Source organism: Crinia signifera, chromosome 2 (genome assembly GCF_055691185.1).
Source record: "Crinia signifera chromosome 2, ASM5569118v1, whole genome shotgun sequence".
Taxonomy (NCBI): domain Eukaryota; kingdom Metazoa; phylum Chordata; class Amphibia; order Anura; family Myobatrachidae; genus Crinia; species Crinia signifera.
This window is the reverse complement of record NC_139218.1, coordinates 403,642,236-403,665,564: the sequence shown is the minus strand read 5'-3', so window position 1 is coordinate 403,665,564 and position 23,329 is coordinate 403,642,236. Positions and strand designations below refer to the sequence as shown.

Below are 23,329 nucleotides of genomic sequence, written 5' to 3'. Positions count from 1 at the left end.
GGCGTAGTCGCGTTTGTCCCTGAGAAATTTGGAGCGTTTACGCTCAATAATCATTTTCTCATAGTTGAAAAGGTCTTCCTTATTTTTGGCGAAAGTTTTTTGAAAATTTTCGTCCTTCTCCCAGGGTTCTAGGGTTTTACTCAATTTGGAGATTTCTTTGTCACATTCTTCTAACATTAGTAAATTGTGTTTAGAAAGAATGGACATGAGGTCTGAGGAACACTTTAATAAACATGCTTCCCATTCAGTTTTTAAATTCGGTGTTATGAACTCAAAAGTGGGGAATATCTTTGGTCGTAGTCCTCTAGGGACTAATTTTTGTTTTAAATAATTTTCTGTAGTTGTCAGATCCCAATTGGTGCGTATCTGTTTCTGTAGTATCAAATTGAGTTTGCGAAGATCTTCCTCCCACGAGGTTTGATGAGTATAATCCTCGATGGAGGTTGGGAAAATGTTGTTCATGTCATCTGTAGGTCTTTTTAAGGAGATTAATTCATCTTTTAGGTTGAATGCCATGTTTGATGAGTCTAGAATATGAAAAAATTGAGGCGTCCAATGCGTGAGTAACAAATTAGATTGGTCCGTGCAACCTTAGGTGGCCTGGAAAACCGGAATAAAGACACCGGTGTGAAATAGTTGCGAAAAAAGGGGAAAAGGGGAAATGGGATAAGGCCAAGGGCACTGGGCTAATTTGATTATTGGTTAGAAGGTTTTCTCCAATCAACACAGTAAATAAATAAATAACGTTATACAGTTGTGGAGGTGCTCCCAGGGAGTAGGATAAATGCAATAGAAAAAAGGTGATATCCAAGAGAGGATATCGAAAAAGTCTCCCGGGTGGGGCACAGCCTTCTTTAATAATGTAGTATCAGTTAAGATTAAACTTTATTTATGCTAAAATGATCCAGTAAGTGGATCAAAAATAACAGACATGAGACAAAGACATACAGATAACATATATAAATATTTTCAATGAGAAAAGTAGTGAAATATAATGTTTGTAAACGTCTGAAAATAGAAGCTGGAAGGCCTCTGTGTTTTAAATATAGGGGTAAATTTCAATGTATTCCCAAATTTTTCAGACAAAAAACACACACGCCTTCAATGACCAGAAGAGGTCTTCACGTAGATAAATATCAATAAATAATTATATCAGAAAAAGTGCTCCCTGTCAAACAACACAATATTTCCTGTATTAGTCAAAAATAAAGGGTATGGCTATTAGTAGGCACTATTCGGTCATAGTACAATGTTAGGACGATAGGTTTAGAATAGAAATGAAGTATCTGAGCTGTTAGTACTCGCAAAGTGGCTGCTGCCTGTGCATATGGCGGGTGACAGATAAGTGCACAGTTGAGCGGACCCTGCGAGCGTCACAGGTACAAGATTTTAGGAAAAGAGGGTTTCTGCTGTTTCCAGGGGTGACCAAACTGGCTCTGTTATACAAAGACAGCGCAGAGTCAGATGTTGGGTCCCCAGGGAATGAGAGAACCCTGATTCAAAAGATAACAAGTAAAGAGAGCACATTCACTTTAATCCTTGGTCTATGCTGCTATCCACTGTGTACGTGAATAAACGTAGTGAACAGTGGATGAGCGATACACCCTGGTGATGAAGTGCAGAAGGAAGTGTAGATAGCACTATGGTATTTGGGGTCCACTGGCTTGTGACAATACCGTGCAAAGGTGGTAGTCTCAGAAGAAAATAGAAGGTCAAAATAACAATACCTATTATGAGGATAAGTTGCCTAGATTTTATAATACCCTAGAGAGAGGCAGGGTGGTAGTCTCAACACAGGGTAGAGGCTGAGAAACAATATCTATCGTCCAATCTTATAGGGATAACTTGCCTAGGTTCAATAATCCCCTAAAGAGAGATGGAGCTGGTATCTAGTACTATGATGTATACTATAAAGTATATATATATAAATCCCAATTCTGACAGGAGAAAAACATCAAACAGGATTTCACCTATAGGATGGAGGATCAGGTTTTAGTAATGCAATTAGTAATCACCAATTATTTAGGATGTTTGCATATCCTTATACTTTGTAAGGTAGATAAAATCACATTAGCCCTCCATAACTTTAGATAGCAATGAATATACAATAGTGTTACAGCAATATCAGTGCCCTTGAGGGCTGTTTGAACTCACGGACACCACCTCCAAGGTGTGTTGCTCGGGAGATCGTCCTGAATCCCACAGTGTGTGTGCTCTGGTGCAGCGACGGCTAGTCACTATGTTGGCGATAGCGGAGGTCCGCAGTCAGAGTCTGTGGACTGGCTTGTAGATAGGGAGAGGTGACCTGTGCGCTGGAAGATATATTTGCCGGCTATGCGGTGTTCAGCAAGCCGGCGATGTCTTCTAAACCTAAGCGGGTCCAGTCCATAAAATCACACACAGGTTGTTCTGTTCCTGGGTAAAATTCAATTCGTTAGGTGGAATATCTAACACTCGCAGCAAGATGCTGCCGGCAAAAGAGAAAACCTGTCTGTTAAGAGGATAGGTGCAGTCGGTCTCAGACCGCTGTGCGCTGGAGGATGTAGTGACCGGCTGTGTGATATTAACAAGCCAGCTGTGGCTCTTGAAGCCTCGATGGGTCCAGTCCGTGGGCTCACAGAGAGGTAATGCCGTTCATAGATAGGAAGCAGTAAATGGGTGATACGTCTGTAGTTAGCAGCCGGGTGCTGCCTGCAGTGACAAATCCTGTCAGTTAAGGGATAGCTGTAGCGGGTCTCAGACCATGGTAGCCGGTTGTAAATTGTGGGAATGCTTCTGAGAGTCCGCTATGCATGCGTTCCATAGGCTGACAGGCTAGCAGGATAGTTGTGCCGTTTGAGTAGTGGAGCACAGTTAAGAAGACGTGAGGCGTGCAGGGTCCCGCTTGTGCACAGCGGAGACCTGACATCCGAGACGTACGTTTCACTTAGAAGCTTTCTCAATCGGAGTACAGGTGTGCTCTGCCGCTCATTATTTGAATGATATTTGACCAATCCCTAATGGGGGCAGGTAGAGTGGGAGGGATTATGTAATGATTGACATATGATACGCAATGGGACTGACAACGTGTTAAAGGATAAAATAAAGGAATGAAGAGGTGGAAAGACTCATAAAATAAAATGAAATGGGAGATATCACAGCAATGATATAAACTATTATTTTTATTGTTATTATTATTATTATTGGAAATCTGTGGTCCAGAACAATAAAAATAAGTTAATATTACTTATAATTATGTATGATTAGATATGTGATTAAGAAACTTAAGAAATAATGTAATTGCTCTGAAGGAGATAAAAGAAGTAGGAATGAAAAAATATCTAAGAAGGATACAGTTATGAAAAAAAAATATCTAAAGTTATGGAGGGCTAATGTGATTTTATCTACCTTACAAAGTATAAGGATATGCAAACATCCTAAATAATTGGTGATTACTAATTGCATTACTAAAACCTGATCCTCCATCCTATAGGTGAAATCCTGTTTGATGTTTTTCTCCTGTCAGAATTGGGATTTATATATATATACTTTATAGTATACATCATAGTACTAGATACCAGCTCCATCTCTCTTTAGGGGATTATTGAACCTAGGCAAGTTATCCCTATAAGATTGGACGATAGATATTGTTTCTCAGCCTCTACCCTGTGTTGAGACTACCACCCTGCCTCTCTCTAGGGTATTATAAAATCTAGGCAACTTATCCTCATAATAGGTATTGTTATTTTGACCTTCTATTTTCTTCTGAGACTACCACCTTTGCACGGTATTGTCACAAGCCAGTGGACCCCAAATACCATAGTGCTATCTACACTTCCTTCTGCACTTCATCACCAGGGTGTATCGCTCATCCACTGTTCACTACGTTTATTCACGTACACAGTGGATAGCAGCATAGACCAAGGATTAAAGTGAATGTGCTCTCTTTACTTGTTATCTTTTGAATCAGGGTTCTCTCATTCCCTGGGGACCCAACATCTGACTCTGCGCTGTCTTTGTATAACAGAGCCAGTTTGGTCACCCCTGGAAACAGCAGAAACCCTCTTTTCCTAAAATCTTGTACCTGTGACGCTCGCAGGGTCCGCTCAACTGTGCACTTATCTGTCACCCGCCATATGCACAGGCAGCAGCCACTTTGCGAGTACTAACAGCTCAGATACTTCATTTCTATTCTAAACCTATCGTCCTAACATTGTACTATGACCGAATAGTGCCTACTAATAGCCATACCCTTTATTTTTGACTAATACAGGAAATATTGTGTTGTTTGACAGGGAGCACTTTTTCTGATATAATTATTTATTGATATTTATCTACGTGAAGACCTCTTCTGGTCATTGAAGGCGTGTGTGTTTTTTGTCTGAAAAATTTGGGAATACATTGAAATTTACCCCTATATTTAAAACACAGAGGCCTTCCAGCTTCTATTTTCAGACGTTTACAAACATTATATTTCACTACTTTTCTCATTGAAAATATTTATATATGTTATCTGTATGTCTTTGTCTCATGTCTGTTATTTTTGATCCACTTACTGGATCATTTTAGCATAAATAAAGTTTAATCTTAACTGATACTACATTATTAAAGAAGGCTGTGCCCCACCCGGGAGACTTTTTCGATATCCTCTCTTGGATATCACCTTTTTTCTATTGCATTTATCCTACTCCCTGGGAGCACCTCCACAACTGTATAACGTTATTTATTTATTTACTGTGTTGATTGGAGAAAACCTTCTAACCAATAATCAAATTAGCCCAGTGCCCTTGGCCTTATCCCATTTCCCCTTTTCCCCTTTTTTCGCAACTATTTCACACCGGTGTCTTTATTCCGGTTTTCCAGGCCACCTAAGGTTGCACGGACCAATCTAATTTGTTACTCACGCATTGGACGCCTCAATTTTTTCATATTCTAGACTCATCAAACATGGCATTCAACCTAAAAGATGAATTAATCTCCTTAAAAAGACCTACAGATGACATGAACAACATTTTCCCAACCTCCATCGAGGATTATACTCATCAAACCTCGTGGGAGGAAGATCTTCGCAAACTCAATTTGATACTACAGAAACAGATACGCACCAATTGGGATCTGACAACTACAGAAAATTATTTAAAACAAAAATTAGTCCCTAGAGGACTACGACCAAAGATATTCCCCACTTTTGAGTTCATAACACCGAATTTAAAAACTGAATGGGAAGCATGTTTATTAAAGTGTTCCTCAGACCTCATGTCCATTCTTTCTAAACACAATTTACTAATGTTAGAAGAATGTGACAAAGAAATCTCCAAATTGAGTAAAACCCTAGAACCCTGGGAGAAGGACGAAAATTTTCAAAAAACTTTCGCCAAAAATAAGGAAGACCTTTTCAACTATGAGAAAATGATTATTGAGCGTAAACGCTCCAAATTTCTCAGGGACAAACGCGACTACGCCACGGGTCAGATCTTTAAATGGAGACGTACGGACAGAACTAAAGAAAAAACCTATAATTCACAATACAGCTCCTCAGAGGCTGAAATGTCCGATATAGAGGATACACAGAATGTATCCATCAGAAACGCAATGTCTTTTTTAGAGATAGGCCCTGGGACAACCAGAGGCAGATATCGAAAACCTACAAACGAACGCGGAGGGGGAAGAAGAAGAGGACGGGACCCACGTCAGTGGAGAACAGAGATGCCATCTCGCCAATCGCCACGCTTTCAACGCCCATAAATTCGGCCGAAGATAGTCTGAGAATTATCAACCTTTCAGAACATCATCTAAACGATGCTCATAAATCCCTACTTGCAAAGGGACTATCTTTCTCTCCCATAAATTCTTTCAATCGATTTCAATGGGAAAAAGACCTTAAGATGTTTGGAAGGAAACTTTTACTGCACAAACTGTATAACAATCCTATTGACACAATCACTACAGAATCAACAGAGACGACACTGTCAACTGAGGAACTGGAAGCTATTGAGACACTACAGGAACTGGCATCAGGTAGTTCCACCACCTGTCCCCCGAAGACCAGACGACAAGACCTATGCAAAAAGAAATCCAACTTCATGCCTCAGGACAATATTAGTCCAAACGTCAAAGTCTTCATGGACATGGTGGGAAGGGATATGGATAATTTGGAGAAATCCAAAAATTTGCATTGTCCAATAATGAAAGACAATCTTAACCGTGATGAAAGGATAGCCCTAAAGGAGATCAATGGATGGGAGGATGTTATCCTGAAGCCCTCGGATAAGGGCGGTAATATCGTCATCTGGCCTATGGAGTTATATCTTGAAGAGGCCAATAAACAACTCCTGGACAAAACCTGCTATAAGAGGCTATTCTGCAACCCCACCAATGATTTCCTTGAAATATATAATAGAATCTTACGCCAATACAATCAACTGGGCACCATCACGGACAAAGAAACTACCTTTCTGCAGATCCACCACCCCAAAGTACCCACCTTTTACCTTCTGCCCAAGGTACACAAACACCTTACCAAACCTCCGGGGAGACCTATAGTCTCGGGCATTGGTGGCCTCCTGGAACCTGCCAGTAAATTTATTGATAAATATCTCAGACATCATGTCTACAGCTTACCGTCATACCTCCAGGATACAGCTGACGTACTTCGGAAAATTGATGGAGTTTTTCTGGCTGCAGAAGACTACATTGTCACCATGGACGTCGAGTCCTTATACACTAGTATCCGACACCAGGACGGGCTACGTGCAGTACAAACCTTCTTGGAAACAGAGGGCCAGGATGACTTCCACACTTTTTTGTTGGACCTTCTTGGCTTTGTTCTTGGCAAGAACTATTTCACCTTCAATGACTCATTTTTCCTTCAGACCCGGGGAACGGCGATGGGCGCGGCCTGTGCGCCCACATATGCCAATTTGTTCCTCGGGTCTTGGGAAAGGGAGTGTGTTTTCTGTGATGCCAATGATATCTATACCGACCTCATTATAGGCTGGTATAGATACATTGACGACATCCTCATGCTTTGGCATGGTGGTTTGGATGATTTAAGAGCTTTTATTGATATACTCAATACAAACACCCTTAACATCAAACTTACCTATGAATATAGCCAACAGAAAGCGACTTTTCTGGATCTCACTCTGTATAAGGATGAGGATGGAGCACTCAAGACCGAACTGTACAGAAAACAGACTTCTACCAACAGTCTGCTCCATCATCAGAGCTCCCACTTCCCTCCCACTATTAAAAATCTACCGAAGGGAGAATTCCTGCGACTTCGCAGGAATTGCACTGACATTCAGACTTATGACAGTATGAGTCAAGAATTGACTAATCGCTTGCTCAATAGGGGGTACAGTAAGAGATGCATTAAAAATGCCAGACACCATGCCCGTATGCTGGACAGACAAACTCTAATCTTTCCACAGAACAGGACCAAGACACTCCAACAGCCGATACGTTTCATCAGCAATTTTTGCAATGAATGGAGGGAACTTCAAAATATTCTCTCCAAACATTGGCCCATTCTCCGAAATGATAACACCCTTAGAGAAGCGCTAGGAGAACGACCGGATTGTAGTTGGCGTAGAGCACCGAATCTCCGCGACACACTCGTACAAAGTCATTTTTCGAAAACAAGAAAATCCACACCTTCAAAGGCCACTGGTACCTACCCTTGTGGCCACTGTAAGGCCTGTGACTTCCTGGATAGGAGATCACAGGTGATGGATAGGTCCAACAAACAGATCCAAATCTCTGGTTACTTTAACTGCGAGACCAAGAACTTAGTTTACTGCCTGGAATGCCAATGTAGCCTGAGGTACGTGGGCATGACCACACGCCCCTTTAAACAGAGAGTACTTGAACATGTGGGCAACATTCGCAATGCGGCCTCTGATCTCAAAAAATTCAAAAAGCTAACTTCAGTGGCACGCCACTTCCATAAATATCATGGAGGATCCCCCAAAAATTTGAAGGCTTTTGGATTAGAACAACTCCATCTGGGCATCCGAGGTGGTGACGTCACCAGGGAATTGCTGAAAAAAGAAAGTAACTGGACGTTCAGACTCAACTCAGTGACCCCCATGGGTTTAAATGAATTTATAAATTATGGAGTCTTTCTGGATCAGTAATCCCATATTATAGTTTCATTTCAGTTACTACCTTCATTATCTATTTTAAAATAATTTGCTTCATAATATTATCTCTCCCCTTTTTCTCATTATCCCCTCTTTTTCATAACTGTATCCTTCTTAGATATTTTTTCATTCCTACTTCTTTTATCTCCTTCAGAGCAATTACATTATTTCTTAAGTTTCTTAATCACATATCTAATCATACATAATTATAAGTAATATTAACTTATTTTTATTGTTCTGGACCACAGATTTCCAATAATAATAATAATAACAATAAAAATAATAGTTTATATCATTGCTGTGATATCTCCCATTTCATTTTATTTTATGAGTCTTTCCACCTCTTCATTCCTTTATTTTATCCTTTAACACGTTGTCAGTCCCATTGCGTATCATATGTCAATCATTACATAATCCCTCCCACTCTACCTGCCCCCATTAGGGATTGGTCAAATATCATTCAAATAATGAGCGGCAGAGCACACCTGTACTCCGATTGAGAAAGCTTCTAAGTGAAACGTACGTCTCGGATGTCAGGTCTCCGCTGTGCACAAGCGGGACCCTGCACGCCTCACGTCTTCTTAACTGTGCTCCACTACTCAAACGGCACAACTATCCTGCTAGCCTGTCAGCCTATGGAACGCATGCATAGCGGACTCTCAGAAGCATTCCCACAATTTACAACCGGCTACCATGGTCTGAGACCCGCTACAGCTATCCCTTAACTGACAGGATTTGTCACTGCAGGCAGCACCCGGCTGCTAACTACAGACGTATCACCCATTTACTGCTTCCTATCTATGAACGGCATTACCTCTCTGTGAGCCCACGGACTGGACCCATCGAGGCTTCAAGAGCCACAGCTGGCTTGTTAATATCACACAGCCGGTCACTACATCCTCCAGCGCACAGCGGTCTGAGACCGACTGCACCTATCCTCTTAACAGACAGGTTTTCTCTTTTGCCGGCAGCATCTTGCTGCGAGTGTTAGATATTCCACCTAACGAATTGAATTTTACCCAGGAACAGAACAACCTGTGTGTGATTTTATGGACTGGACCCGCTTAGGTTTAGAAGACATCGCCGGCTTGCTGAACACCGCATAGCCGGCAAATATATCTTCCAGCGCACAGGTCACCTCTCCCTATCTACAAGCCAGTCCACAGACTCTGACTGCGGACCTCCGCTATCGCCAACATAGTGACTAGCCGTCGCTGCACCAGAGCACACACACTGTGGGATTCAGGACGATCTCCCGAGCAACACACCTTGGAGGTGGTGTCCGTGAGTTCAAACAGCCCTCAAGGGCACTGATATTGCTGTAACACTATTGTATATTCATTGCTATCTAAAGTTATGGAGGGCTAATGTGATTTTATCTACCTTACAAAGTATAAGGATATGCAAACATCCTAAATAATTGGTGATTACTAATTGCATTACTAAAACCTGATCCTCCATCCTATAGGTGAAATCCTGTTTGATGTTTTTCTCCTGTCAGAATTGGGATTTATATATATATACTTTATAGTATACATCATAGTACTAGATACCAGCTCCATCTCTCTTTAGGGGATTATTGAACCTAGGCAAGTTATCCCTATAAGATTGGACGATAGATATTGTTTCTCAGCCTCTACCCTGTGTTGAGACTACCACCCTGCCTCTCTCTAGGGTATTATAAAATCTAGGCAACTTATCCTCATAATAGGTATTGTTATTTTGACCTTCTATTTTCTTCTGAGACTACCACCTTTGCACGGTATTGTCACAAGCCAGTGGACCCCAAATACCATAGTGCTATCTACACTTCCTTCTGCACTTCATCACCAGGGTGTATCGCTCATCCACTGTTCACTACGTTTATTCACGTACACAGTGGATAGCAGCATAGACCAAGGATTAAAGTGAATGTGCTCTCTTTACTTGTTATCTTTTGAATCAGGGTTCTCTCATTCCCTGGGGACCCAACATCTGACTCTGCGCTGTCTTTGTATAACAGAGCCAGTTTGGTCACCCCTGGAAACAGCAGAAACCCTCTTTTCCTAAAATCTTGTACCTGTGACGCTCGCAGGGTCCGCTCAACTGTGCACTTATCTGTCACCCGCCATATGCACAGGCAGCAGCCACTTTGCGAGTACTAACAGCTCAGATACTTCATTTCTATTCTAAACCTATCGTCCTAACATTGTACTATGACCGAATAGTGCCTACTAATAGCCATACCCTTTATTTTTGACTAATACAGGAAATATTGTGTTGTTTGACAGGGAGCACTTTTTCTGATATAATTATTTATTGATATTTATCTACGTGAAGACCTCTTCTGGTCATTGAAGGCGTGTGTGTTTTTTGTCTGAAAAATTTGGGAATACATTGAAATTTACCCCTATATTTAAAACACAGAGGCCTTCCAGCTTCTATTTTCAGACGTTTACAAACATTATATTTCACTACTTTTCTCATTGAAAATATTTATATATGTTATCTGTATGTCTTTGTCTCATGTCTGTTATTTTTGATCCACTTACTGGATCATTTTAGCATAAATAAAGTTTAATCTTAACTGATACTACATTATTAAAGAAGGCTGTGCCCCACCCGGGAGACTTTTTCGATATCCTCTCTTGGATATCACCTTTTTTCTACTACGTATTATGCACCTGCCTGTCTCTCCTTACACTACGTATTATGCACCCGCCCGTCTCTCCTTACACTACGTATTATACACCCGCCCGTCTCTCCTTACACTACGTATTATACACCCGCCCGTCTCTCCTTACACTACATATTATACAACCGCCCGTCTCTCCTTACACTACGTATTATACACCCGCCCGTCTCTCCTTACACTACATATTATACACCCGCCCGTCTCTCCTTACACTATGTATTATACACCCGCCCGTCTCTCCTTACACTACATATTATACACCCGCCCGTCTCTCCTTACACTACGTATTATACACCCGCCTGTCTCTCCTTACACTACGTATTATACACCCGCCCGTCTCTCCTTACACTACGTATTATACACCCGCCCGTCTCTCCTTACACTACGTATTATACACCCGCCCGTCTCTCCTTACACTACATATTATACACCCGCCCGTCTCTCCTTACACTACGTATTATACACCCTCCTGTCTCTCCTTACACTACGTATTATACACCCGCCCGTCTCTCCTTACACTACATATTATACACCCGCCCGTCTCTCCTAACACTACATATTATACACCCACCCGTCTCTCCTTAATCTATGTATTATACACCCGCCCGTCTCTCCTTACACTACGTATTATACACCCGCCCATCTCTCCTTACACTACGTATTATACACCCGCCTGTCTCTCCTTACACTACGTATTATACACCCGCCCGTCTCTCCTTACACTACGTATTATACACCCCGCCTGTCTCTCCTTACACTACGTATTATGCACCCGCCCGTCTCTCCTTACACTACGTATTATACACCCGCCCATCTCTCCTTACACTACGTATTATTCACCCGCCTGTCTCTCCTTACACTACGTATTATACACCCGCCCGTATCTCCTTACACTACGTATTATACACCCCGCCTGTCTCTCCTTACACTACGTATTATGCACCCGCCCGTCTCTCCTTACACTACGTATTATACACCCGCCCATCTCTCCTTACACTACGTATTATGCACCCGCCCGTCTCTCCTTACACTACGTATTATACACCCGCCCATCTCTCCTTACACTACGTATTATGCACCCGCCCGTCTCTCCTTACACTACGTATTATACACCCGCCCATCTCTCCTTACACTACGTATTATACACCCGCCCGTCTCTCCTTACACTACGTATTATACACCCACCCGTCTCTCCTTACACTACGTATTATACACCCGCCCGTCTCTCCTTACACTACGTATTATACACCCGCCCATCTCTCCTTACACTACGTATTATACACCTGCCCATCTCTCCTTACACTACGTATTATACACCCGCCCGTCTCTCCTTACACTACGTATTATACACCCGCCCGTCTCTCCTTACACTACGTATTATACACCCGCCCGTCTCTCCTTACACTACATATTATACACCCGCCCATCTCTCTTTACACTATGTATTATACACCCGCCCGTCTCTCCTTACACTACATATTATACACCCGCCCGTCTCTCCTTACACTACGTATTATACACCCGCCCGTCTCTCCTTACACTACGTATTATACACCTTTCTTACCTGAAGTTTTGTTGCTGTCACCATTCTCAGAAAGCACAGACATATTCCAGGAGACATGTTCCATCTGTCATAGAGAACACAAAGTCATTATTAGGCAGGAGACCGGGATATACTACCAGAGCTGTTGCGTCCTGTTGTAGATGGAACTACACCAACTCCAAAGACCTTATATCTGTGACTTTATTATATACTGTAGATTTATGTAGGAATTGCTATCATGTTCTGTAGCACAGTACAAATCATAGAATATTGAGTCTCTAATCCCAAACCCTGTACTATGGATCTAACAGTCTAGATTATTTGATTGTAGAGAGATTGGGGGTCTCTGTTGCTTGAGATTCAGATTGGATTGAGATCCAGGATGGAGGATCACCCAGAGATTTTGGGTGTCTATTGCTTGGGATCCATTTTGGAGGATCACCAAGAGGTTCGGGGTCTCTCTTGCTTGGGATCCAGGCTGAAGGAGTACCCAGAGATTGGAGGTCTCTATTGCTTGGGATCCAGATTGAAGGATCACCGAGAGGTTGGGTGTCTCTCTTGCTTGGGATCCAGGTTGGAGGTCTCTATTGCTTGGGATCCAGGTTGGAGGATCACAGAGAGGTTGGGGGTCTCTATTGCTTGGGATCCAGTTTGGAGGATCACAGAGAGGTTAGAGGTCTCTACTGCTTGGGGTCCAGGTTGGAGTTCTCTATTGCTTAGGATCAAGGTTGGAGGATCACAGAGAGATTGGGGGTCTCTTTTGCTTGGGATCGAGGTTGGCAGATCACAGAAAGGTTGGGGGTCTCTATTGCTTGAGATCCAGTTTGGAGGATCACAGAGAGGTTAGAGGTCTCTACTGCTTGGGGTCCAGGTTGGAGTTCTCTATTGCTTAGGATCAAGGTTGGAGGATCACAGAGAGATTGGGTGCCTCTTTTGCTTGGGATCGAGGTTGAAGGATCACAGAGAGTTTAGAGTTCTCTATTGCTTGGGATCCAGGTTGGAGTTCTCTACTGCTTGCGATCAAGGTTGGAGGATCACAGAGAGATTGGGGGTCTCTTTTTTGCTTGGGATCGAGGTTGGAGGATTACCCAGAGATTTGGGGTCTCTTTCGTTGGGATCCAGACTGGAGGATCACCCAGAGATTTGGGGTCTCTATTGCTTTCTCATTTTCTTGGAGGGGCTGCAAGTTTCAACACATTTGCAGCTCCTCAGTCCACTGCAGCCGGGTATTCAGTTTGTTTTCTTGGATCCATGTATGCTATATGGACCAAAGAGGATGCAATCTTCACCGGATGGGATGGTGAGTATGATTTTTATTCACAGGTACTGATATGGATTCTACTCTACAAGAGGACGGCCCTGCTGGGGACCTATAGGTAATCAATGTATGCAGTATGTATTTAAGTTTTATTGTTGTAGGTGTGTGTATGTTTGTGGGGTATTGGTTCTCCAGTAGGACTTCAAGTCCCAGTGGGCCCATTAATGCCCTGTATGCTGGGTCTCCAAGTCACAAAATATGGGGGAGGCTTGTTGGCCTTGTGGTTTGACTACAGAACCCAATATCTATTTTAACATTTTATTTATTTTGATCAGTCCGGCATCCACAGCCCAAGGATGCCAGGGACAGATTCTTTTATTGGGGGGTCACCATTACCCCAGCGACCCAGCCCATGCTGACCAGCCAGAGTGATCATGCTTTGGCCGGGAGACCTTATGTAAAAAGTGTCCCCTGGCTGTGCCATGACATCGCTAGTTGTTTGAGCCCAGTGCTTTTTTCCAAAACAAAGGGGGACCCCTACTCCTTTTGTCAAATGTATTTTTGGAAACAAGGACCGGGCCAAGAGTCTGGTGCTAATTATAGAAATAAAGGGGTATTCCATTTGACCCCCCCCCTGTATTGATGCAATCAAGATTGGCTCAATGAGCCCGGGCTGGTTATGCAAGTGGGGAAACCCCATGCCATTTTTTACTTATTTTTCTATTTTTTTTCACAGAGAAGCCTGCACTGATCTGACTGATATGACTGATCTGAATGACCTGACATGACTGATCTGACTAATATGACTGATCTGAATGATCTGACATGACTGATCTGACTGATATGACTGATCTGAATGATCTGACATGACTGATCTGACTGAATTGACTGATCTGACATGACTGACATGACTGATCTGACTGATCTGACATGACTGATCTGAAATGACTGATCTGACTGAAATGACTGATCTGTGCATACTTCAGCCAAATATGCCTGGAAAATGAGGATCATTTTCCAGTCGTCTTTTCTGCTGAATTACCGGCAGAATTCAGGAGTACGAATAATTGTAAATGAGCCGATCACCATAGAACTTATGGTCGAGATCTATCGTTGGTGTATTGATTTATACACCAGATTTCAGCAGAGCTTGCCATACTGTATATACAGTAAATAGGGCAAATCAGCCAAATTTGGTTGATAGTAAACTAGCTAATTACATCAAAGGGGTATGAATACGTGTAAATTTACCCCTGTGAGTTGGATTGGGGGGTAGGAGAATGAGGTCATGGTTTTAAGGTTACTCTAGGAAACCAGTTTGGGCACAGTGTAGGGTTACAGGGATCCAGAGTCCTGGGCAGGGCAGCCGTCTCAATGTGAACCCACTGCTATGAAGAGGGTTTGGTCACCCAAGGTACAGTACTATGCAAACGAAGTGAGCGGCATAATCATTGTGCATAAAAATCTTAGTCTCAGATTTGGGCCATCAGATAACTTTGTGGATATGAATAAGGAGATAAAACACCTTCAGGAAAGTACAGGATTCATCTTTATAATGTTGAACTAGACCTTAAAGCCCTCTGCTCCTTAAGATCACACCTGAAGCATTGGGAGGATTTTTAGATGAAAAGATCAGTGATAGTCAGTGGTAGTGATAGGCATCGACCATCGATGTTTTTCAATCATCAATGGTTTATGTCCTATGTAGAATGATTTTCCCATCAATGGGAGAGAACCAAATTATTCCCCTTCATCGCTGGCACAGAATAAAGGATTTTTTTTTTTTGCAAGGTGCCAGGAAATGGAGCATAGCTCCGCCCCTGGCATCCATGAATCCCCATCCCCAGCCTGTGATTGGCCCGAAATAACAAGGGTCTCCATAAATAAAGACAAAGATGAGGGGAGAGAGAAGACAGTCCTGATTTTAAAGGGGTCAGAAGAATCCCATTTGTCCTCACCCAAGCCGAGTGGCTAGCACAATGTGGTACACTGCAGACATAACACACATCACAAAAGGCCACTTGCTTCTACAGCGCCACAATAAAGCTCCAACCCAAACAGCCAATGCCCTTTGGCTTCATTGGACTGGAAGATCATATAAGACTTCAAAGCTAAGATAGGATGAATGAGTTCAGCGATCCAGACGTTAAGTCACTTCGCAATCAGCTTCATTATCATTTTATACCCGGATTGAGAATAGACTTTGGAAGTCACAGTAGTTTGAACACGGGGCTGGATCCTGCCTTTCTGGGTAGAACATTGATATTGACCTCCATGGCCCCTGGGTGAAAGTAATGAGTCAGGTGTGTTGTTAAAGGCCTGGGTCCACATGAGTAACAACTTGTTAGACCTCATTATTTTCACTCCCTAGGATTTTGTAAAAGGATTTTCCTTGGAGTCAATCACGAATCTCCAAAGGTCTGAGGAAATCAATTTCTGTAAGTTATATGTTTTTTTGTGTGGAATGGTGGGACCCATTGAGAGATATGGAAACAGGATTGGGTAAAGGGGTCAGGATGCCGGTGGCCAGAATACTGACACCCCAACTGGCTAAGATAACCCTAAAAAACTCCCACCCATAGCCTGACTCTAACCCTCCCCTCTCACAGATTTATCACATTGTTGGTACAAAAAGTGTGTGGGGGGGGGGATAATAGCAGTTAGAATAGGAGGTAAAAAAGCACAGGGACCCCAGGGACTGTAAGCGCTTCTCAGGGTTGGGACGTCTGTTGGAACTGGAAGGGACAGCATAACCCCAACAGCAGAAGAGCCCCGATAACTGGACAGTGTTGGTGGAGGCCGGGATCACTGCATATGATCTAACATTCTTACCCACCCGAGGCCAGCCGCATCCAGATTTGGTGCGGCAGGTTCCGATTGTTGGGAGGTTTGGGAGAGGAATGAGAACAGAAAGGAAACATTGATAACAGATGACCCCAGGTGGGTCTTGGATTTGCCCCATTCAGTCGGCTCATGCTGAGGTTTATCGGGGATTTGTTTTACCTTCCTCTGTGGACAGGTGGCTGCAGTCAGAGAATACACACAGGCTTTATATTGGGCGATCCAATGGGACAGCATGATAAAAACATTGACAAAACTTCTGGAAACCCCCCAAAAATCCCTTTTTCACTCCCCATGTTTTTACAGGGAGTAATTGGATACCCCCTCAGTTTTTAGGTTTTTAGGACCCATATGCGCGATTTTGCATCTTATGGCATCAAACTGCTGTTGTCTCATTGCTGATGGTATTGTCTCTAGATGGAACACTCAGATACTCTTATATTAACCTCAGGAAAGCACCAGAGAAGAACAGGCTATGAAAGGCAGGAGCGTTGTCTCACCTGAGCCTCCAGCACGGCCAGACGCCCCTCCAGATGGTGGCCCTCAGCGCCTTTCTCTAACAGATGCAGCATTGCAGACACTCTGCAGGGGGGGGGGAGAAATGGAAACATTGTATCCTAAGAAATCAGCATAAGGAAAAGAGCAACAGAATAACAGTATGAGCAGATCACTACTTCTAGCGTTGGCATGGGCAGCCCCTGGCCACAAGATGTCATGCAAAAAATGTTTTCACCGGCACCCTCGGGGTCCACAGGATCTGCTCCATCTCCTTCCCCCACAGAGAGCCTCTCTTATCAATTTCATAGGCCAAGAACCCAAGCGAGGCCCAGCTGGGACCTCTAGTGACTGACCACCCATCACAGTCATAGTGCTGCTTCCAGACGCAGAACAGTACAACGTTCTGAGGAATGTCTTTATATGAAGCCTCCAAGTTATCAACCTAACCTAGAACAGAAAATCCACCCGCAGTCTAATTACCCATCTATTCCTTCTGTACATGGCTGTGTAGGTTCTAATGGTGGTGGAACTGTGGCTGCCACAAGCAAAACCCCAAATTCCAAAGAAAAACAAAACCAGTACCGCCCCTATCCTAGAGTAAGGTGAGAAACCCATAATAAATTAATTCTAGGTCTGGGAATATAAGTGGGTTGGTGCAGGTGTCATAGGGCCTTATTCTAGTTCACTCTGACAGATTCCTTCTTAGATGGACAAAACCATGTGCACTGCAGGGGGGGCAGATTGGGGGCCAATTCATTGATGAAAATCCCCATGTTATTTACAGGAGGGCTAATAATTTAAAAAATCTATTGGTAACAAGTGCCATCAACACACCGTCCCCCTTAAACCCCATAAAATCTAAAGGTTTTTTTAGGTGTGGCACCTGCTCAATGTGCAGAGTATGCAAAAGTGACAGCAGGGTTATAAACCAGTACAAATCGGTGCAAACTAATGAATGGCACACCATTGACGATTTTATTACTTGCCACAGTAAATTCTGTATTTACATTATAGAGTGCACATGCCATAAACAATACATTGGTAAGACCATAAGAATGTTAAAAACTCGTATGGCTGAGCATGTGAGAAACATCAAGAAAGGCACAGAGACGCATAATGTTTCCATGCATTTCAAAAATGTACACAATTGCAATACAGAGCATTTATTATCGTTTTGTGGTATAAATATCATTAAGGAGAATTGGAGGGTTAATGATAGAGAAAAACGCCTTGCCTGCACTGAGATGAGGAAAATCTATTCTCATAAAACTATTGAACCTAATGGGCTTAATGTAGGATTCGAAATTAAGTGTTTTTTATGAGGTGCTGTATATTAATATCTCCTTTTATGTTGTTTTGTCCTGTCTTACTGGTGAGATTCTTCGCATGAGGCTACAGTATGGTAGTACTGAATGAGAGGACAAAAAACGTTAACATTGATTCCTATGGAAATCCCTCACACAAAATGGCGGCCGCAATACACTAAATGAATAGAGCCAGCAGCTGCGTTCCAAGAACAGGAAGCCAGCGGTTCAACATGCGGAAGCAGGATGTGTGCGTCCACTAAGGCAGCATGGAACCATATGACCAAGCAAGTTGTTGCTCCCGAATACCGGAAGTAGCGATCGCGGTACCGGAAGTGACGCGACGCCAGCACTAATGACTATACAGGTGCATTACAAGTGCTCCGGAAAAAACGGAGTTAACCCCGGAAGGGGAGTTTATGTATTGGAGATTGTTTTATGCGTGTCTGCTATTTATATGTGTCTTTTTTTCAGGATCATATGCATGTTTTATTTTTAGAAGCGTAGTGAGTATGAAACACTGTATTAGAAAGGTATTTAGGTGTTGTGATGTAATGGTACCATCCCCTCACTCCACCCCAGCTTTTAATTTGGACTATGTCATGATTATTTGGGAGACTGGTATAAATACCACTCCACATTAGAGACCCCTCACACCTTGAAAAAGGGCTGCAGCTTGAGCCCGAAACGCGTTGGTGAGGAGAAGGGGGCACATTTGATGGTGAGACCTTTTTGCTTAATTTCCACCTAGCAACTCATCTCACCCTGTTCCGGATGCAGGGAGAGAGTGTAGTGTGGTCTCACACATCAATGTGTGTATTTGTTTTTTAATCTATTTTTTATTCGTCTGTTTTACCTGTATATCGTGTGGAATAAAATACTTTTTATACGGAGCATCCTGGATGTGAGAAATTTCCTTATCAGGACCGATTTAAAGAAACTGCTCTATGCATATAGGGCCTCACATTGAGGTGAGTGTTGTTCCACCAGACGAGTGATGTTTTATGATTGAATACGGGGTGTCGAACCATTGTTGAAGATTGTGATCCTGTTTTAAAGATACCGTTACACGCACATAGGGTCTGTAACACAGGTCAGTAATTTGTATATTCTGCTTGTGAGTGACGGGCGGTCACAAGATATCTAGAGGAGACTACCGTGGAGTGTGAACATAAAAGATACCTTTATGGGCATATAGGGACCCCTACGGAGGTCAGTAGAAGGCCCCAATTACTCTACAGCACACATTTATGATACAAACAGACCCAATAATTCTGCAAGCAAGTCTGGTGTTGTGCTGAAGAGCTATATATTTTCTTTTGGGATAGCGCTGAAGTGTGTTCTCAAATTGTGTTTTTGGTGTATTGTAGTAGTGGGGTGTAGTGACCCACGGAGAACATGCATAGCAGCAGTCCAGGGCGCATTTATCTGCCTGTCGAAATTTGTTTTTTGTGTACATTAATCTGCTATCACGGCTGTGTGGAATACGTGATAGGGTTGCGAGGGGGATCCCTGTGGAATTCGGAGGACTAATCTGCTATCACGGCTGTGTGGAATACGTGATAGGGTTGCGAGGGGGATCCCTGTGGTATTCGGAGGACTAATCTGCTATCACTGCTGTGTGGAATACGTGATAGGGTTGCGAGGGGGATCCCTGTGGTATTCGGAGGACTAATCTGCTATCACGGCTGTGTGGAATACGTGATAGGGTTGCGAGGGGGATCCCTGTGGAATTCGGAGGACTAATCTGCTATCACGGCTGTGTGGAATACGTGATAGGGTTGCGAGGGGGATCCCTGTGGAATTCGGAGGACTAATCTGCTATCACGGCTGTGTGGAATAAGTGATAGGGTTGCGGTGGGGATCCCTGTGGTATTCGGAGGACTAATCTGCTATCACTGCTGTGTGGATAAGCGATAGTTTGCTCTGTGGAATTGGTTTGGAACTGTGACACTACAAGGACGGCCTGTTTGGACTGCTAAGAGATAGGGGAAAGAATACAGTTTGTCACATGAGTGGGGCACCTAACAAGAAAAGAATTGATTCACGATAAAATATACCTTTTAATTGGTTTACTTTAAAACTGCGAAATATGACAAACTACATAAAACATTAAACAGGGTGAAGACAGTGCGTATTAAAAGATGCATGTGCGGTTTTTAATACGCACTGTCTTCACCCTGTTTAATGTTTTATGTAGTTCGTCATATTTCACAGTTTTATATTTTATCGTGTATCAATTCTTTTCTTGTCAGGTGCCCCACTCATGTGACAAACTGTATTCTTTCCCCAATCTCCTTACGATTTGCTTGTCCGTGGTAGCACAACCCTGAATGTTTATGAATGATATCCTAAACATTATTATCTGTACTCACAGGGGGCCAGATATACTTATTTGTAATTCAACTCTTAAGGCCTAGTGCGATTGAACCCCCCCCCCCAAGAAAAAAATAAAACCTACCTGTTTGGACTTCTACCTGGATGTTTCTACGCTACTTTTGCCTCTTGTTCCTGTTTTTATCTATTTGTGTGCGCTGTGGAAAAAAATCCCGTTATTTTGGTTTCATCTGCTCAGTGTCTGAATGATTGGGGAACCCGGTGTCCTCATAGAGTGAACTAGAATAAGGCCCATAGTCCCATAATGTAAGCACTGATGTGCTCAGTAGAATCTGGGACCTTATAGACCTAAGACCAGCACTGCAGCCAGGTGAGCCTCCGCACATGTTGGCCCTTATTCAGATCTGATTGCAGTACAAATTTGTTTGGAAAATGGGCAAAACCATATGCACTGCAGGTGGGGCAGATGTAACGTGCAGAGAGAGTTAGATTTGTGTGAGTTATATTGTTTCTGTGCAGGGTAAATAGTGGCTGCATTATTTTTACACTGCAATTTAGATTTCAGTTTCAACACAAGTTTAACTCTCTCTGCACAGGTTACATCTGCCCCACCTGCAGTGCACAGCGTTTTGCCCATTTTCCAATCAAATTTGTACTGCGATCAGATCTGATTAAGGGCCGTGATGTGTTTGCTTCTGGTATTCTATATTCCTGTATAGACCCAGCTCTCAGCCTCTGTGCTGGGGATATTTCCTGCTCCCTGGAAGATATCTGCCTGGCACACCTTGCTTCTGCCTGATACCTTGACCATGTTTGATTGTCTATTGCTCATGGTCCTGTATAGCTTCCTGCTGCCACCTTCCCAGAACGTGGACTGTTACTCTGCGTGCTGCCGTCCCCAACTCATTTGTCTGCTACCTCGCACCTATTGACTCCTGTTCACGTGCCAGTACCCAACCCAAACCTTCCTAGTCACATCCCGTAATTCCCCGGGAGGGAGTGACCTGTGGGAAACCAGCAGCGTGGTCATGACGCCTTGTGAGGGTCTACAGTAAAGACCTGGGTCCTACTAGACTCCAAAGTCCATGGCTAATTGGTCTGGCTTCTAGAGGTTCTTCATTGTGAGCTCTTGCAAATATCCGTTAGGAAAACCTAAGACTTGTCTACAGTGTTTTACCTCTCGGACGTTCCCTTCACCAGATTTTCCTGGCTCTGCTGCTGTCGCTGCTGTTGTATTAGCTGGTAGTTGTCCTTCACGTAAGATTCCCAGGACAGCAGCGATGACTCCTGGCATTTATCTAGCACGCGTCCTGCAAGGACAATGTGTGACAATTATTACACAGCGTACACACCTAACCCCGCGGTAATGGTGGTGTCACACTCACGCAGTACTCCGTAGCCCCATGGCGGCTGTCTGCAGATGACGCATTGCAGGATGAGGTACAGATGGCTAAACACGATGAATGGTGGCGGGAGGGCCGGGCGTTCATTGTATTCGCTTATGAGGCCAAAGCGATAGAACTTCCAGAGCTGATCCGAGCGGCGATCGATGTCATTAAATACAAAACTGGGACAGAAAGAAAGAAACAAGAACAAACATTGAAAATCTGCCATGTTCTTCTCATTATATGCTCTGTATATGGAGATAGTGAGTACACACATTGGAAATCTGCCATGTTCTTCTCATTATATATACTCTGTATATGGAGAGAGTGAGTACACACATTGACAATCTGCCATGTTCTTCTCATTATATATACTCTGTATATGGAGATAGTGAGTACACACATTGGAAATCTGCCATGTTCTTCTCATTGTATACTCTGTATATGGAGATAGTGAGGCCACACATTGACAATCTGCCATGTTCTTCTCATTATATGCTCTGTATATGGAGATAGTGAGTACACACATTGACAATCTGCCATGTTCTTCTCATTATATGCTCTGTATATGGAGATAGTGAGTACACACATTGGAAATCTGCCATGTTCTTCTCATTATATATACTCTGTATATGGAGATAGTGAGTACACACATTGACAATCTGCCATGTTCTTCTCATTATATATACTTAGAAAACCAAAATGAGAAAAATATGATGTTCAGTTTTTATAAGAAATAATTTGTTATCCTTCCTGCTGGCACAATAAATAAATTATTAATATTCGCAGGCTACAAATATATTTTCATACACTAATTAAGGGTTTCACCTATATTTACTTATATAAAAAACTAAAAATGAAGGTACTTGTTTAGTTTCATGGCGGCAGCATGGCCGCGCGCTACTTCCAGGTCGGCATCCCCTCGTGCTCGCCACACTTTCTAAAATAAACTCCATGCCAAGGTGGATAGTTCATACCCCCACTATCCACATTGGCATGTAGTTGATTTTGGATAGTGTGGCGAGCGTAGTGAGCCCCGCAAGGGGACACAGACCCGGTAGTAGTGCGCGGCCATGCTGCCGCCATGAAACTACACAAGTACCAAACTGAATATTAGATTGGAGTATTAGCGTGCACCCCACCCGCGTTTCTTTGTTCCTTTTTTGGTCAATACTTAGGTATTGACGTTTATAACACGGGGGGCACCACTGACCATCGTTGGATAGCTTAAGGACCCAGTGGTCAGTAGTGATGCAAGTGATGATAGTCAGTTATGACCCCATCTTTCCATAAATAAATGGACAATAGATTAGTAGTGCGGATTCGTCCCCCCACCCCCCACTTCTCATTATATACTCTGTACAAG

The 23,329-nt window shown here is 43.1% G+C and overlaps 1 protein-coding gene across 1 annotated transcript in view; it reads right to left on the bottom strand.

The window, feature by feature from the left end:
- The window catches only part of LOC146058637 (transient receptor potential cation channel subfamily M member 2-like), a 262,847-nt gene that overhangs the window by 11,283 nt on the left and 228,235 nt on the right, over positions 1 to 23,329 (bottom strand). The window contains exons 22-25 of the mRNA XM_083170910.1: positions 21,964 to 22,145; positions 21,756 to 21,888; positions 16,940 to 17,021; positions 12,362 to 12,425 (exon numbers count right to left, since the gene is read on the bottom strand). Coding sequence (XP_083027036.1) covers positions 12,362 to 12,425; positions 16,940 to 17,021; positions 21,756 to 21,888; positions 21,964 to 22,145 — 461 coding nt within the window. The remainder of the gene's footprint in view (positions 1 to 12,361; positions 12,426 to 16,939; positions 17,022 to 21,755; positions 21,889 to 21,963; positions 22,146 to 23,329) is intronic.